The following is a 19,404-nucleotide window of genomic DNA, read 5'->3' as shown; positions in this document are numbered from 1 at the left end:
GCAGGAAAAAAATTGAATGAATAATTTCCATTGTGAAATACGAGTAATGGAAAAATATTAGTGAAACGTGATGCCATCTAGAAAAGAGATAAAGTCACCGTAACCAACCTCCACGGTAACCGCGGTGGCATTATATTGGGGGTGATCAATGTGGGACATTCGAATGAACGCGCCTTCCCTGAGGGCAGTATATCTCATGCATTTATTTTACGCGCCCTTCGCCAATGCCATTGAGACGTGGGAAATGTTTTCCTCATGACCTGCCTGAGAGGATTCGAAGCCGAATCTTAAGAGTGGGGATCGTTGGCATGTGGCAGTCCTGGGCAGTGAATAAGGAGAATCCACTTTATAATTGATCGCCATATGAGTCATCTTGATTACGAGTTCACCTGATGATTCTTTCGGCAAGTACCTATTGATCAAACGCCGCCGTCCTGGAAACACATCGATAACAAACGCTACGCCTATCTGTAGCATGAATTTCTCTGTGTTTATTTTTCCAGCAGTGTTCTTTTCTCATCCGCTGAAATGGTCCTCATCAGTAGAACTGGATTACAAGAGAGCGAAAAGAGACCCGTCAGGAAAGCAAACTATTTGGTAAAGTCGGATACCAAAGCCCATATTCTTTACTTTCGCAGAGCTTGATGTAACCTTACTTATATTATAGTTATGATCTTATTTAGAGCGGAGTCTAACATGGAATGGCCATATACTTATTTTTTCACATCAATGCTTATCCGTCGTTACGCCAAGAAATATCGAATTAATATCATTCACAATTACTTTCAATAATGCACAGAAAAATTAACGTGCTAAATAATATTGACCGGTTGGTTCCAAACACGTCAGTTACTCTTTCCTTCATTTTCGTAGGTTTTTTCTCTTTGATAATAAGCGGAGCCTTGGTCAATGTTGCACATTTTTGAACTAACTTAAAATAATCATCTGGTTGCAAACTGGCGGTTTGAAGCATGTTATAAGAAAAAAGTTCTGCTGCCGGTATTAAGACGCAATGAGAATTTGATAGGAATACGACGTAACTTGTCTTCAAGGAATTGGGTAATCCAAATGTTATGCATCCTCTCGTGTATTTTTATATTCAAGGTAAAATCTTTGATTAAGAATAGAAAATATTCTAGACTTTGGAGGAATGTGGCTCGTCTTAATTTTTCCTTGTGGATTGAAAGCTGACCTATACGATATAGTTACAAAATTTCTTGGGAATACGCCTTTCTGGTAGTATTTTAGGTGGTGGGTTACGTATCTACCAATTGAAATATCCAAGCTTGTATAAGTTATTTTAAACAACGTAAACTTTTCAATACAATCTAATTGTATCTAAATTTATTTCTTTAAGTCATGTTTGCTCACGTGACTGTAAACGATGTACTGTTATGATTTTCTTCCATTCAATTAAATCCATTAAAGTTTGCGTTTATTATTTTATTGTGCATGATAGATTCGCCCGAATAAGCCTGTTAAATAAATTCTCTTGGTTGATGTACATGAACTGTAACTAATGAGAGAATGAGCTTTAAAATTTCTAGTATAGCTTTTAATTCTTGTAAATTTCAAAATCCTCATATTCGGGATTTAAGCCGGTAGGGTCTTTGGAGGTGGAAACCAGTTTTATCGACGCCATGCCTCCTTTAGCCGTTCCAGCCCCATTTACGTACCGACCTCTGGCCGACCTGCCCAACCCATTTCGACGGACGGGAGCAGCCTGCTCTATTCTTTGTAACCATCCAGCCCCACCATCGGCGGTGCAGGGGCTGCTGCAGGTTGCCAAGGTAACGCTCCCTGAACCAATCAGGTATTAAAATCCTAAACTTCTTTCAGTTATAGTGCTCAGAGGTAGGAGCTTTTTAGTGTTTCCTGAATGAACAATCAACTTGAATGAAGGTTGAAGGTACAATGTTTGTATACTACTCATTAATTCATCATTAAATTTCGTCATAGTTTTCAGTGCTCCGATTTTGAAACATCATTAATGGCAGTTCCCTTGATGTAGTTTAACAGAAAATTTTAATTTGAGTAGGATAAAAAATGGGATAGTAATATAGTAATGATTATTAATTTATTGCTTTTAGACGTTACTTACCTAGATTTAAGTGATTTAGATCGCCGTACCTAGCTTAGGTACAGCGAGCACAGCAATGAGAATTCCAGAATTTTTCGCCACAAAAAAATATCCATTGAAATTATCTATCTTTACTAATTAAATTACGCTCGACCTTTAACTTAATTGGTATCTATATACTTACTAAGCACTGGTAAGTTTCAATCCTTTTCAGATTGTCACCATTGCCCATTTAGCGTGGCAGCAAAATAATTAAAAGTGAAATGGAAGTTGATAATGAGAGATTGTAAAGCCTTGAACGTGATTACAACATCCAACCACCAATCTCGGGGCGAAAACTTAACCCGAGAATGCACGCTTGGGCACTAAGGAATCCAATATCACGCGGTTATATTTTATAAACCATTTGCTTGTAATTAGACTACATAGTTTAAGTGTAGCCGAGTTTCTATTGGTGTGAAAAGTAAGAGTTGCATTTAAAGTCCTAGACATTCTGTATTAATAGTAATTAGATCCTAAAATATCATACCATTACTGTGATTATTCCAACATGATATGCCGGCGGCGGGGTAACCTCCTCGTCTGCCATTCGGTCGCGGGTTCGATTCGCCATTCGCCTGGGTGGGTTTTCCTCCACCTAGGGCTTAGGTGTTTGTAATTGTGACCATTTTAAATTGTCCGATGTAAAGGCCAAATTTTAGCCTTGAAAACCCTAGAAAAGTCGGGGAGGTGGACTCACATATGAGAGTCAGAGCAGGGCTTTAGGACTCCTGCACGGGAGCTTTTCCTTTCCCAGGGAAGGCATTAGCAACATCCACTTACGCTGATAGTAAACCTTCCTCAAAACTCATAGTGGGACTGGAACTATTTCTGTGTTCTCGTTAGCATTCAGCCCATCGTAAATGCAAACGACCGTAGAGACCATCCGGCCGCCGGTGAAATGTACGTGCACATGTCGTAGCGGCATTCGTGCTGGGAAAGGAATGTATACTAGGCACTCGCTCACTCTTTTATTTTTCGTCACTCCTGTGAAAGGGAGATCGTTTACAGAGTGGGGCGGAGGACGAAGATGACGAAGAAGAGGCGGATGTCCCCGAGGAGCTCTTCCGAAGGTATACGGAGACGGACTCCCGGCCTTTGACACCAACCCTCTCCTCTTCGGTTTCCGACACACACCTGGCCACCCGTTCTGGGCAGACGGACTCACTCTTCTACGTGTCAACTCCTCCGTCTTTATCGGCCACCAATTCGTCCAGACGAAGGTATGCCTCTGGCGATGCAACCAGCTTTAATTTACTTCCTCGAAGGACGACGAAAGCAAAGCTCGGATATCACTCCAGCTGGTATCAGTTGGAATAAGTACTCGTATTTACCCCGATCGGCTATGCACTTGAAATTTTGAGAGTGCAATTTATTTCCGGTCCAATTGGAAGGAAGAAAGAATATGTCGGGTCTTCTTTAAATATTTGTGCCATAAAGGTTGCTGCTAAAAGTAGAATCGAAGATGCTTTGTGCTCCTCATCAGCAAGCCTGAGGAGTTGATCCGAACTAATGTTCATCTGGAAATATTCATCATAACAATCACATTCAAAAAAACTAAATCTAAATAAAAAATGAAGCAGGAAGATAAGCTAATAAATGTAAATGATAGTCAATAGAACTGTAACTTGTGAAGCAAAAAATATTATATTCATGAGAACAATTACCATATTATATAATCAGAATTGATATATTTGTAATAAAGAAAAGGCCGTATCAATTTTTCACTAGATAAGTTTAATAGTACAACCGGATTTAGATGTATTAAATCATCTTCAGGTGACCTGAATAGCATGTAACACATCGAAACCCGGTCGTACAATCAACTTATTTAGTGGAAAATTGTTCCTACAATATCTTTATTATGTTTTAATTCCACCACATCACGCCTAAAACTACTCAATTTGATATATTTTTGTTGTGTTTCGATGTAATCTTCGTAAATTGCATCATGCTATTGTTTTCTGTCAAGTCTAAGCCAAGCATCTATATATTCTTTACCAACATTCAGAAAGGTATGGTTTTATTAGAACCACCACGCATCGAAATCACTATTCCCTAATAAAAAAAACTACTGCGCAGTTATATTCAACCTAAAATATGAAATTAATTAGGAAAAAATTGAATTGTTTTTTTCAATAAATTTACAATTCCCTTAGATAACTTTCGAATGTCTGTTTTGGTACAGATTTACTTGAAAAAGTTTTTTGTGTTGCGATTAAATTCAAGTTGGCTTCTTAACTGGTGAATAATTATTTTAAAAATATTTCCGTTCATTGAGATAGCAATAATGGTGGCATCTGAGAGGAGTCATAAGGTCATTTTTAAAACTTAAGTCACTGTCCAAAGTCCTTTAATCGTTAATGGTGAAACGAAAATACGATTGAAAATTGGTAGGAAAAGTGCAGTGTTAGGAGAGAAAAATTTTAATTAATTTTTTTGGGATGCGTAAAAATACTATCTCATTAACCAGCAGATCCTATCCGAGAATTAAATTGATGCGGAGGATTTATAATAATTACTTCGTTCAGATAATGTACATTATATCTACTAGCGAAGGAACTATTGCGACAGTGAGCGGAATCTTGACTTTTAAATTATTTTTTTATGCTATGGCTTGCTACTTGAATGAGATCTCTACTCTGTTCATGATAAAAATATCTCAATAACAATCATTAATGTAAATGAGATGGACGCAATCCAATACGCTTCTCAGTAGAAAATCAGAGCTTTGTATACATCTCATAATAAACATTTTGTAAGCGTTGCAATAGCTTTATTTAATGGTTGTTACATTCTTGATACTTACCTGTACTCTTTATGCTTCGAAAGGCTTTACTTAAATGCCGTCATAGTTTATAAGTGAAAAATTGTTACCCTCTCAATATTCCTGTTGGCAGGTATGGAATGCCATCTCGCAGATCTCAGACACCTGATCCACCTTATCGACCGCAGGCTCCTCAGCGCCAGAAAACTATGCTCGTTTTGGATCTGAGACGAAGCCAAAGTCAAGATGCCGGCATCTGGCAGTCGCAACAATCCAGAGGAGGGCAGAGTGCCTCTCCGACATCATCGGACTCGCCAAAAAACGCTCCCAAAGCTGGAAAGGTTTCTAAAATCTCGCCACAGGGGAACAGCAAACTTAAGCAACAGCAGCAAGGGGCACCCCGGGCTCAAAAGCAAGCGGAGACCGAGCCAGTGCCCAAAGCGACCCTGGCCGCAGCACCTACCGCCGCCGCCAAAAAGAAAGCGGGGCAGAAGCCGGAGAAAAAAGCGAAAGGAGGGGCGGAAGCGGGAACCGCGGGAGGCGTCGGCGGTCAAGGTGGTCAGGTTGGAACAACGGTAAGTCAATGTCCCCGCCGTATAACTGCTAGGACTTTAAATATTATTCATTGTCGTATCGGCTCAATATTATATGATGCTTCCCTCCTCTCATCTTACGAGTCCGAGGACTCGATCATGGATATCGACAATGGTAACGTGGGCACGTTATCATTTTGAGTTCCGCTTGCCAACATTTATTTCGAGAGTATTTTCCGTCAAGTAAACTAGAGGTTTACTATTGCGTACATCCTCAGAGAAATATTGTAATGTAAATCTACTATTACTAAAAAAATCCAATAAACTTGAGGTGGAGGTTCAAATAACAGTTGACTTAAAGACCTAAGATGGGTAAAGTTTATACTGAGTTATATTTAATGCAAAGGATTGTACTCGACCAAACTAAATGAAATATTTTGTCGCAATAATTGGTGCCATGACGTATGTTCGAGGTCTGTTCAAAATGTTACCGAACTTCTTTATTGCAAAAAAATACTTCATTAACTAATTATTGGTCAGGGTCCCCTTCAAAATAGTTTCCTCACCAACGTACGTATACACTTATCCCAAAGTTGCTTCCACTTTTTGAAACAGTCCTGGAGCGCTTCTTCCAGAATGCTCATAATCTCCTCCGTCAAATTTTTCTCAATCTCTAGAATGGTGGAAAATCTTATTCCTTTGGGTGAGGTTTTTAGTTTGGGGACCAGGAAAGGTCACATGGTGTCAGGTCTGGTGAGTAGGATGGATAGGGAGGCACAGCTGTCTTATTATATGTAAATCAACACCAGCCGTACTCTTAATAGTGGCCAAAGGATACGGCGAGGGGAAATAGAGAGTAAGAATAAATTAAAATAAATTAAAAAATAAAATTTATTTATTTTTTAACCTTATTCCTGTAACTCGCATATTGGGAACGGTAAGGGAGGTGCCCAGAAACTCTGAAAACGTTTTTGGGCCCCTTACTTACCTTTTCCAAATTGCGAATTACAGGACTAACGTCGGGAGAGATTCCTGTGAAGACATGTTGGGGTGAGTGAAATTTAAGGCGTTTACGCATACCCAAGCAAGTGAGTGATTGGCGGGCTACTGGCGCCGGGAGAAATCTCTCGCAAGCCCTGGGTGTGTGAGTGCTTGAGACCAACAAGGATCAATACTATTTAGTACATCCAAGCGAGAGAGTGCGTGCTTAATTTGCTTTTATTTTATTACGTGTGATTAGCGGGCCGCTGGCGCAGGGAGAAATCACTCGTACTGGGTGTGTGAGTGCTTTATAAAGGCGAGGGTCAATACCATCTAGTACACCTTAGCCAGAACGCGTGTGTTATCGAATTTTGGTTTAATCGTTTGACTGTTCTAACCTTCTTAGATCATTTTATTTTTTAATTTATTTTTCCTCTCTAATTTCCCTCACCATATCCTTTGCCCACTATTAAGAGTACGGCTGGGGTCGATTCTACACATAATAGTTATACAGCCGTAGTTACCGTTCCTTTTAATTCAGCTGTCTTATTTTTGGATAAAAGCTTAAAATTTGTGAGAGAAGAATTAGCCGGCGCTTTGTCGTGGTGAAAAAAACACTCAACGCTCCTCCAAAGTGCGGGCCATTTTCGCCTGATACTATTCTCTCCCTCAGGCATTTCATTACTCAGATAGTACTCCGTGTTCACTTTCTTGTGATGCATTTGTGATGCACAACCCCCATTGCATCGGGAAAAAAAACAGTCAACATCACCTTGATATTCGCGGGAACTTTTCCAGCTTCTTTGGGGTGGGGCGATGTTTTATGAATTCATTTTGAAAGTTGCACTTTTGTGTCGATATCATATGCATAAACTCATGACTCATCACTTGTTATGAAACAGGATCATTTTTCATCCTCTTCAGCTCGATCAAATAGTTCCTGATATTCTTGAACTCGATGTTGTTTCTGGTCTGCTGTCATCAGGCGAGACACGAATTTGGCGGTGACTCGATGTATCCTCAATTTTTCAGTCAGGATTTCTTAGCACGAGCCAATCGATATGTCAAATTCTTCTGCAAGTTTCCTGACAGTCAAATGTGGGTCTGCACGAACGAGATCGTTCACTATCTCGATGTGGGGGTTGGTCGACGTTTATGGTCTTCCTGAATGATCGTCGTCTTCCACTGATTGCTGCCCCTTTTTGGACTGAGTAAATCACTCATAAAACACTCGGTGCGTGTCCTCACCACCCTCACCATAAACCTTGGTAATCAACTAAAAAGTTCTGTGAAGGATTTGCAGAGTTTCACGCAGAATTTCATAGAACAGCGCTGCTCCTTCATAGAGCTCATTTCCGTGGATCCGATTTTTCGCCTAACTCCATGAATATCCCTCCACATACGCAGCCGTAAATAATTAACAGAGCAAGATATCAACAAAGTGGTTGAAGGGGGTTATTTGGTACGTTTTCGCGGACACAACGTCTTCAAGTGGATTAAAAAATAACCAACTGGAGTCTCGCCACACAAAAGTTCGAAAACGTTTTGAACAGACCTCGTTTTCATGTACCCCTGTGTTTTGAATTTCCTTCAAATTTCATCATGAAACCTTAGTTCTCAAATCATAGAGTGCTTTGATTTTTATGTACCCGAAAAACCCTTTGGCCATTTTAGCATCATCGATTAAATTTGGGGAGTTTTCATGCCGACCACTCTCATTGCTGATGTGTAGGAAATGCATGTAGAAAAACGGAAATGGAATGCCCAAGCGAGTGTAAACAAATTAAAGGCTCAAATCCGTCTTTTAGATAAGTGTTTCGCATCATCGATTTCAATGGATCATTACTTGCCAGGTAATGCCGCCGACGCCCAGGGATGAGGACATGGAGGAACGGCTCTCGCCCACCCTCGAGAGGAAGGGAGCGAGGAAGAGGCCGCATAAGAAGAAAAAGAAGAGCATCGGAGGTTTGGAGGCGGGCTCGCTCCTGGCGGGGAGAGGCGAGACCCCAGAAAAGGAATTCCGGGGGATGCCGGAGCCGAGGGAAACTCAGGTGAGGGGCGCTTGAGCCTCCTTCAACGGTGATGTGGGTCATAAAGAAGCGAGCTCAAAAAACACTCAATTAACTTTAGCGAGAACGAGTCACATCAATATGATCAATAGCATTGAATAATAAGGCTTCCGTCCCATGAAAACGTTTCTCAACCTTTGACCCGTGGAGAACCTGGGCTCCAGGCCTTCATTAAATGAAATTGGGTTCCCAATTACTGCAGATATCGCAGCTGCAGTGTAAATATTTAGCTTATCGGCTGGAAATTGATGCACCCGATTTACAGGGCCTGTACAGTCAAACAAAACTATTTTTTCGTGTGGAATGTCCATTCAAATTGAATGTTTATTTCTTTGACCTGACGCTGGAAACAATATGTATTAGAGTTGCCGAAGGGATGGTGATTGGCGATCGCATAGAGTTGCAGTAGCATTGGTGATTCCTCTTAAGTGTGACAGGTGATGCCTGTTTCCTGATAATTACCTGTTTCAGTTATTACGAATGGGGGATGCCGCTTCGACCGGCATTATCCATTTTTCGCGAAGTCATATCTCACATATATATGTACATCCATTTGGAATGGGGTTAAAATGAAACGTAATTCGAAATCTGTTCATTATTCAACAAAAAATGTATTGCAATTATTTCCAAATACTTTATGAGAAGATTATGCTGCAATTATTTGGAAAAAATTCAAGTATCATTGCGGTAAGTGATGATTGAAAATCTGTATTTAATTAATTTAACTATTTTTTCTATTTTCACTGTACTCCCTCACTGTTTCTCAAAATTTTTAGGAATAATTCCCATGTATATTCTTTTATATCATTATTTGCGAGTTTTCTCGTGGTGTCTTATACTTAAAGTAAAGAGGCTTATTCTTCACCACACATTGCGTGAAAAACTTTGTCTTAAATTTTTCTTTCTTGCTTGGCATTCAGAATATTTGATTTGAGGGATTGGATTGATGTTTGTCAACATGACAATATTTACTAATAATAAACACTATAGTGTATAATTTAAGTATGGCCATTTTAGAAACTCGAATGAAAAGTTAAGTAGTAATTATATCATAGATATATTTCGCTTATGTGGAATCCACCAACTATTGTACCCAATGGAGGTTTAAAGGAGGTGTACTTTTGTTTTACTGGCTGATTTTATCTATTATCTTTTGTGATTACTTGGGACTTGTGTTCCACCTGACACTGTCTATCAGCAAATGTGGATTTTTAATATTAATAATAATAATAAAGCCTAGCGCCAACCTACTTTCGAGACGTTCTTGTGGACTTCCCCACATATTATTGGTTAGATTAGTTGACGAGTTGAACTCTTAATTATTTCTTATATTGTCAGTTTTGATATTTTATGAAAAACTGTAGCATTCTTTTAATGTTTCCGGGGTTCCTTCAAAAGTTGAGAATATCTCTTAGTACAATAAATAAAGGTAAAGATTTTAATTATACCATACAGTGTATTACCACAGCAAACAGCACTTCCTCATTCTGAGGTCATTACCGAACATTAAACGTACTATCAAGCTTGTCGTAAATAGAACCGAGTAAGTTAGTACCTTGCAGAATTCCGAAACACCTAACACTAAAGCGTTAGATTTTTCTTGGAGTTCTGTATAAACTGCCAAGTCAAATCGAATCTTTTCTCTAGCTATGCAAAGTGGACGAAAGGTCGCTGGTACCGTTCAGATAATATTAAAAAAAACTTCCCGAGATTAGCCTTAAGAAAACCAGTGGTTCATTCTTGCCTCTGATATCGCTGATCCCTCCCCAAGGTATCGACTCTAGCGGGAGACGGCACGTCCTCGATGAGCCTGCGGGGCCCATCGAGGGCCACCCCCGAAGACGCCCTCTACGCCTATGATTCGAGGGACGGTAAGCTGTCCACGGTGCCGCACACGAGGCCTTCGACTTCCCAGACGAGGGCATCGCCCGCCGCCCCCTACACCATGGAGTCCACCCTCGGGAGGGACGAGTATGACGATTGGGACGAGGAGGGCTCCTTCCTCGACCCATCGGCTCTCCGCCACTTGGAGAGGGAGCTGGACCGGGAGACGGTCGAGGCTGAGTTTCGCTCCGTGGTAATTATAATCATTTCAGTTTGGCCCGGTTCCCGCGTGTACTTTCAATGACTTTCGCCGGTGGTTAGTTCTCACAATGCGACGTAACTAACCTTATTCATTCACCTATCATTCAATCATAAAGGAGATTCCCTTCAGGAGGTAGATTTCGTGTGTTTAATATATAAATGATTTTTTTAAATTTGAGTAGACTCCAATAGCTTAGTAATTATTGCGAAAAGTGTGAAACTAAATTTAAAATTCACAAGGAAACACCTGCGAGTCGTCATGAGGTAACAAAGAAATAAACCTGTAAATCTAATGCTACCTTGAAGCCGGAGAAATAATGCATCATAGGAAAATGTTTCGCGGAATCTGTTGATCCTCGCGGTGATAGCGTATGTAATAAATGTACTTAATAAATGCTATGTGGCACAGGCGAAGAAGTAATGAGCTTAACTCCTGCTCCTGCCTTTCCAGCGCTCAGCTCTCGCCAGTTTCACAGCGCTTAACTCAAAGGTGGAGCTTAGGTCGAACTAATCCCTAAGGCGGGAAATTCGCGCATTAAAGAAAGGCGTCAGCTCCTTTACTTGTGCCGGCTGAGGTTCCCTTCGGAGTTCCAGTTTACAGAAAATGACACCGTCAGGGTTTTTGAATGGGATTTTTGAAAGGCCGGCGTTTGATCCCAGGAACATCCGGTCAGCAGCCAAATGCTCTACCCCAAAGATTTTGAAATTTTTGGGCCTAAGGATTGATAATGAATATTTAGATCAATTTTTTGTTGCCTTCCACTTAATAGAAAAGGGCTGCCAAAATTGAATCAGAACTTCGTAGTCTAACAGTATTTGAGAAGATTCAATTTTTAAATTTATAAGTTTCCAGATTTTAACTGAATCATAACAAAAAATAATTATTGAAATGAGAAAAATGAATTTCACTATTTACAGAAAGGTATTGGGTCGATAAGTAGGGTATGCCTTATTATTATCAATGGGTACTCGATTGGTTAAGATCGGTTTTGGATGGACACATCCTACACAAAGGAAACGATAATTCCCTTGCCTCTCATAACAAAACACAACCTGACTTCTAAACACTACAATAAGACTCTTCAATTCCGCATACTTCCTTCCTCCTTTCATTCCGTCCGACATGCTTTCCCTATTCCCCACCTTTACTTGTTTGTCCAACGTTTTCCCTTCTCTCACTATCTTCAACATCCCATCGCCAATTCCAATGCTCAGTATTCTTCTTTCCTGCCTATTTTGAATTTCTTCCAACAATCCTCTCTCCTCCCCCGCCATGACCTCGGTAACAACCGAACTCTATCTTGTCCTACTGAAAAAATATTAAAATAGTAGGATATCTCAAAACTATTTTCATGACAAATTAATTTCCGTGGAGCATCGTTTTATGCATATCATTAAAATATCAAAGAAATTAGCTGGGCTTTAACTGTTATCCTGCTAAAAAATTGAATTTGACTAGTCTGCTTCCCATTTACCGTATCAGACAAGAAAATGTACAAAATATCGTGGATAGGAAAATTGATATGAAAACACTACGTATTGCAGTATATACTGTAGGAGGAGATAAAGGGCAATATTTAACCGTGCAACCTGAAATTCACTCTGACAGACTGTCGCCTGGTTCTCTCTCTCTCTGACCTATCTGTCAGTACACATGACGCAAACGGCAAACTGCTGCATGACCCTCAGTTTCGGGAGCGTCTTCGGTGAATGTTTGGCCCGACTAAAAACTCGATTACCCCACGTGAAATTACGTATGACTGGCGTAGTACTCCACACAAGCCCGTTTAAACATTTGAAAAGCCTTCGTAATTTGGTTTTCTACGTACGTGTAAGTCAGAATTTCACCAGACACTTTACTCATCGATATCCATCGATTTTAACTCTCCAACAAGCATGGAAGGCTCGAAACATATGCTCAATCATATAGCTAGGAGTAATTGTTAAGACTTCATAAGAAGACCATTCATAAAGAAAAACCTAAATAGTTCTCGTTAGCGTTCGGTGGCACGCCTCATACATGAAGCCCCCCAAACGCTAATTCCTACTTGGACATTCAAACACACGAAGATAGTGGGAAATAAGGGAAACTCAGGGCCTTGAGCCTTAAAGTTCGTTAAATAAAGTGATCAAATAAGTAAGAAAGAACGGACCGCACACCCATGAGAAGCGCATGATGGTAATCTAAGCTGCATGCACAGATAAAAATATTCCGTCATATCTCTTATTCATTGCATGATTACAATCACATTCCCAAACCTGTAACTCTGATGGACATTAGATAGATATTTGTATCCAAGGCATTCCTGTGCTATTGTCGCGTTGCAGAGAAAACGAGCGCTCATGGAGGCCCTTAAATCCAAGTGGCAGAAACTTCACCACCACAGCAGGAAGAAGGAGAAGATGGTGAGTATGGGCGGCGTTCACCAATCACACGGCTTGGAGAGTTGGTGCCTAGAGCCGACCAACCTGTGGCTCAATCTCCCCCGCACCTTTTCAAGGCAGTCGGCTCGCTTTGAGTTGCCGTTCGACAGCAGGGAATTCAGAGGTGAGGAATCCACAGCTTCCTCGCCGAGAGTTTCGGAATTCCAATGCCCACAGCAAAGCATGTTGCAATCGTGTGATCGGGTGCTACAAAATTTGTTGTTTACGTGACATGTGGATTTTAAAAAAAATTCTACCATGTTTGCGGAAGCGAGCCATGGTAGAAGGTGGTATTGGGAGTTGTGTCCATTAACGTAACTGTTGTACGATAGTACTGGGTTTGTCGCAAAAATAAGTAGAATAATCAGGGGAAAAATTATTGCAGATCAGAGCACACATTACTTAAGTTCTTTAAAATGGCACTCTTGTACCTGCACATCGTCATACCGATGCCAGCGCCTCTGCCAGTCGTGGTACGCTTCCTGGAAGCCGTCGACGGAAACCTCGTTCGGACACCTCGTCATGGCCTCTTTGACGGTTTTTTGCGTTCCAAAATGGTCGCCTTCCAAACTCCTTCTCATTATTGGGAACAAAAAGAAGCCCGGTGGTGCCGCATTGGGGCTTTAGGACGGCTAGAGGAGCGTTGCCACCTTGTGTTTGGCTAAGTACTCGGTCACGAGGAAGGCGGTGTGGGACGGCGCGTTGTCGTGGTGCAGCCTCCAGTTGGCGGAGATCTCTGACGCGTTACACTTTTCCGCAACCTTAGAAGACTTCCACGTAGGACTTATTGTTCACTGTCTGTCCCTGAGGCACAAACTCTTGGTAAATAAAGCTTTTTGAGTTGATAAAGACGATGAGCATAGCGATACTTATTTTTGGGTCAGACCCCGTAACTTGTGTGAATATTCAAATTATGAGTTCGCATTACATGCTTGAGTGAACTGAATCGATATTTCAGGAACGAGATTAGCTTTTGAATATTAGTTGGAACATGTGAAAAAAAATTACCTTTATTCCCTCGTTAAAAATACGGTGGGAAGTCATGTACGATTAGTGAGGTAATCGTACATGCATTATCGGTTTAGTGAGGTAATCCATATGCTGATTAATCCTAAGCAAAGGGAAGGGTTTGCAAACACATGAGTTTGCATGATGGGGATGCTCAGGGGTATTCGTGTAACTACTTAAATGACGTACACTGGTCAATTTAGTGCTTCTTTAAACATTAAAGCAAACACAAGTTTTGTATACCTTCTTTGATGGAGGACGCTCTAAACCCAAGGACCTTCCCGCACATGTCTTCAGCAACAGGAACTATCAACACCAGATCCCATCCCCACGGCCTTATTTTTCCTGTCACCCCATTTATTCACCAACTTATTACTAAGACAGCGACCGGCTCGCACCTTCCGCAGCGCATAGACGAGGCCATGCTCATCACCAGGCAAAAGGGAACCTATACAAGTAGCTATCCGTTGTCTACCGGATAGGCAGTATAACACCTTGCTCACGCATGTCCCATGAGCAAGGAGTTATGTCGTTGCGCCTCGTCAAATAGTCTCTACAGCTCCTGAGGACAGCAGGAATCCTCCCACCGTGACGTCACTGGGCGGAAACTTAAACCGAACTTTATCAAATTATCGTAGTTTTCGTGCGACTGGAAAAAAGTTACATGTTCATTTCTCTTATTCTGTCCTTAATAATTAAATTCTATTTATATTTCAGTGATGACTCCACTGGGTTATGCTAAGGATTACGTCATTTTATCAAGCGGGAGGCGCATGTTGTACAATCGTGTATTCAACCGCCACCGAAACAAAGACAAACATGATGAAGAGCCCGACGAGGATGATGATGTAGGTTACCCAGAGGAGAGATCTATGAATATTGATGTAAGTGACCTCCACTATTCCATCGGTCTTGATAAAATATGACACTATCCTTAAAAACCTATCTCCTTGTAGCCTATTTAAAAGAGTAATGTTAACTGCAGCGGGCGAGATATTTTATTTGACTAGTTCAAAAGAATGGCATATGAGGGTTAATTGCATACGGTGTGAAATATCAACAATACTGATAAAATAGCGTCCCAGCAGTAGGGGCTTTAAAGGATCTCTCAGGGGGTGTATTCATCTACCAGCAAATAATTGTCCGTGTAGAATTTTCTCCTGCGAAGAAAATTTAAAAATATGTATAAAATTAAAAAACCAATAGAACTAAATTTGGAAACTGAAATCCACCCTATTGTAGATAATTTTATGTTCGGGAAACAACCAGTATTCCAAAGGAGTGCCAGTTCCATGCATAATATTTATTTTGAATTTTATGAAAGTCAAAAAGATTTCCCAAAGGTGGATCATTAGCCCATCCCATTGGAATCCCGGCTTGAAACGTGAAGGCGAAGGCACTAGGGGTCGAGCATGTATTATAGAAGGCCCCCTTCTTGACTCCCGCCTCTAACATCGCGTGTGTTAGCGGCGGTAGTCAAGAACAGCAGTCGCCAACCAATGGTTTACGATTGGAACAAACAGTATCGCATATCACACAATTTTGTAACAATAGAAAAAACTTTAGTCATTTTTTTATGATTACACATTTGTAATTTCCATTTATTATAATGGAAATGGAACTTTCATGAGCCTTATGTTATAGATGTTTGTACCTTTAACAAAAGTTTTTATTGACCCGCTGCATCCCAAATTATAAGTTAAATGCTCCATTAGGTTTGAATGGCTGGCAACCACTGGTCTAGATAGCTCCGAAAATGATGCGGAAGGTTTCTTCTCTTTTCAAATTGATGCAACGAGCATACAGTAAAGATTGAAGGCTTCTGCCCATAGGATCCCCTTGCCATTGCGTGAAAACTCTTGCCGAAGTGGTGATATCACATGCTCACCTTAGACCTGGCACGAAATTACCCTTCTCGGAAGAATTCCTAACAGTGTTATCCTTTTGAGAAATATGAAAAAGACTAATTAAGGTCAGAAATGGTCGGATTGTTCCAAAATTTCAATTTTAGTTAATTTAGCGACTACCTGGAGGAGAGGGGGATTTGCTCTCTCTCCGAAAAGGCGTTTAAATTTGGTCCTTCCTAAAAGATATATATCTTGGATACTGCGATTTATGATCACGCTATATTGAACATTTGTTTGCCCATTTAAAAGGCACAGCCCATAATAGTGGTTACCTGCATTTCTATTGCGGACTCGTAGCGTCTAATAGGTGCTCTGTCCGAGGTGATGGGAAAAGAGCTGACGAAGACGCAAGCCGAATACTTTCTCCGGATATTTGGATACGGCGCTCATAACTCGGATTCCTGTCAGCGAGCCAGCACCAAAATCGCCGCTCCGCCACAGTGCATCGATTTCCGGACATTCAGCGGGATAGCGGCCGTGTGCGAGAGGCTGATCGGGGGGTGCGCCCCGATGTCGGCTTCGTCGGAGTCAGCACCAGAGGAGGCTAAGAATCAGCCCGGTCTCCTGGCCGCTAGGTCCGTCGACCCTCCCCACGAAATCGAAACAGTGGATTTTGAGAAGCTGCCAAACCGCTTGCGTGCAATGCCCGACGTGAATCCTCAGCTTGCAGAGATATTAATGTTCATAAAAGACCTGTGAGTTAACTTCCGTGGTGGTGGCGAACGATGGATGATTATAATGTGATATGCTGGTAAGGAAAAATACATGTTCTCTAAATAAAAAATACTTAATTGCCCAATTATATTGGCTCGTAGATATTTTTTGTTGACAAATTTTCTTTTGCCCACTCATATTCACTCGAAAAGCCCTTGATGTGCCGTAACTTTCTATAAGTTTCTGGCAATTATTGAAGCTGTCTGGAGTGTTTGAGAGGAAAAATTTTCTGACACGGTGCCGTTCCATATCGAGGCTTCATTACTTTTTCAACAAGGATGTGTAAAATGATGAGGTAAGTGCATAGAAAATAAAAAAATGTTTTTTCCTAAAACAGCAACAAACATCAATTTGGGACAGAAATCAATGGCATGGTCAAATAAAAGATTTGAATTGGGGGAGGACCATGCAGCGATCAGTCACCAGCCAGCGATCTTAAATAGTTTTTTTTGAGCCAAAGAACACCAAAACTTCATCTTCACTGAGTTAAAATTATTTGCATATTTTTTAATTGATCTCTTTTAATGAAAACATGTTGTGTTCCTTTATTATAGATTCAATTCATTCATGAAAATTATTGAAATTTAACATTATCAATCGGTGTAAACTATGTTATACCATAATAGATTATCTCGCGTCCAAACCATATGGCATTCTGCAAATAATCCAGAATAATTAAAGTTCTTATTTGGCGCCCTCACCTCCGCCAATCAGATTTATGTATTTTAATGTGTTAACATTAGTGCACTTTAGAAATTACGAGAAAAAAGTATGAGTCACCACATATCTTTGAAGCATTGTTATTGTAATACAGCCTTACGCAGATATGTTTTACGATGTAATGTATTATACCTTATTTAGCTATCCTATGCAAGTAATATGGTCCCAAAAATAGACAAGGCGTCAGTTGATACTTTTACAGAGGTGAAAAATATGGCTACCTAGTTGTTCATAAGAAATAAAATACAGACGATGGTAGGTATAAAAGTTCTTTTATCGGATTACCAAAATAAAAGATGATTCTACGCCTATTTCTGATCCACAGCGTGCTGACGCCGAGCGCTTCGTACGTCATTACGCACGATCTGGGAAATCCAAACGCAAATCTTTCTGTTAACCGTTAGTAACAATATACGCTATATCCCAACTTGGTACTTGATAATAAAAGCATTATTTTACAATTCCCTCAGTTTTCATGCAGACGCCGTGGGCTTCAAACTCATTACGAGTTATTAATAGGTACATGTTTTAGGACTAATTCTGACAAATATTCGTAATTGATTACAATTTACTTCTACATGAGAGGAATACTAATTAACTCCCAGTCACATAAACAGGATAGTCTATCGTCATTAGATTCGGTGATCAGTATAAATAATTATTATTAGTATCTTAAGAACATCGTATCGTATTAGTATCGTATCCAGTAAGAAGAAAATATTTCACACGGCTGAAATAAAAATTGAAAACTGCTAATAATTCATCATAGTTTCAGTACAAGTTGATTGATTATGTTTTAATCAAACCAAGCAAAAAAACAGTTATCAACCTGAAGTTCGGGTTGATAAGTGAGAGTAGAGCTCACCTAGTACACATACGGGTAGGGCGTCCAATTTCTTTCCCTGTGCCGCACGTGTTTTCGTTTTCAGTACCCGTAAAGTCACACCTCTTGGGTAAAGCTGTGGGTGCCCGGGAATTGAACCCAGACACTCTAATCAATAGTCCAATGGTCTAACACACCCCTTACACTTTAAATAAATGCAATTTCCTCTGGGCTGAATGATCTCTTGATCCGTGATCGAGATTTTAATTAGGTGACATTCACAGATATTTCTTGTGCCAAGTGTTCCGTCTTTAGTGAGATCTTTTCGAGGGCACGAAATTGAAGTCAAAAGGGACAGTGGGTGGTAAGTTCTGGTCCTACTCCTTTCTTCGCCAAGTTTTCTTATTTACTGAAATTCAGGAAGTATATGCAGATCAGGAGTCGAAGGCTGCGGTATCAATCGCTCGAAAAGTGCGGGCTCTCGATAAACAATTTATCGCTATACACTAATTCTCGCAAAAATAGCCACTATTCTAACTCAAAACTCTTCCATATTTTTTCTGTTATCAATGCATTATGTTTTTGATTCTTGGGTTGTCGGAAACACATATGGTGAACTCCCAATAGCATAAGAAATGTTAGTGAATGAGGCATATCTCTCATAATCCATTTTTAGTTTCAGCTGAATTTTCCTATTAATGCTAGGGCTGATGATATGACTGATTTATTCAGAGATAAACCACGAGAAGATTCCATAGATAGCCATGACCTGCATTTACTGCTATATGGTAACCATTGGGGCCATTGAGAATGTGGGTGTGATTCAAAGACCACTAATCGCATGTTATCATGCTTGCTCCTGAATAGGAAAAACTAGTTAATTGCACAACTTCATAGTCTCATGCTTTCCATGGTAACTTTTTACTCTCTCTGCAGAGAAAATTGAAATAATGACAAGTAATTTCAGAAAATAATTTGAGTGCCTACGCGTGAATATATCATGTATGCCGAGTGTACCACGGATATTTTGGGTAACAGTTATACATCTGGTCAATGAAAAATGTGTGTACATTTTCCGACGATTTTCCAAGTGAATTTGACCAAGTAAATGAGAATATAGCTTAATAAAGATATTTGCATAGGGAATGAAGGTAGGTTCGACGTATTTTTATACAATGGTAATAGAATGCTTCGAAAGCATGAACATGGTAAATTGGGTGATTTCGACACAAGAATACGCTGAATGTGTTCTGA

The 19,404-nt window shown here is 40.3% G+C and overlaps 1 protein-coding gene across 1 annotated transcript; it reads left to right on the top strand.

Annotated features, from left to right (window-relative positions):
- Positions 1 to 1,640: 1,640 nt before the first annotated feature.
- LOC139698263 (uncharacterized) lies at positions 1,641 to 16,643 on the top strand. The gene is made up of 8 exons (XM_071597137.1): positions 1,641 to 1,790; positions 3,116 to 3,342; positions 5,020 to 5,461; positions 8,254 to 8,451; positions 10,241 to 10,546; positions 12,883 to 13,102; positions 14,704 to 14,870; positions 16,191 to 16,643. Exons 1-8 carry the CDS (start codon positions 1,641 to 1,643, stop codon positions 16,590 to 16,592), a joined length of 2,112 nt encoding a protein of 703 aa, XP_071453238.1. The 3' UTR covers positions 16,593 to 16,643.
- The last annotated feature ends 2,761 nt before the right edge of the window (positions 16,644 to 19,404 follow it).

Source organism: Hetaerina americana, unplaced genomic scaffold, assembly GCF_022747635.1.
Source record: "Hetaerina americana unplaced genomic scaffold, ioHetAmer1.1.p SCAF_80, whole genome shotgun sequence".
Taxonomy (NCBI): Eukaryota; Metazoa; Arthropoda; class Insecta; order Odonata; family Calopterygidae; genus Hetaerina; species Hetaerina americana.
This window is presented reverse-complemented; position numbering and strand designations above follow the sequence as displayed.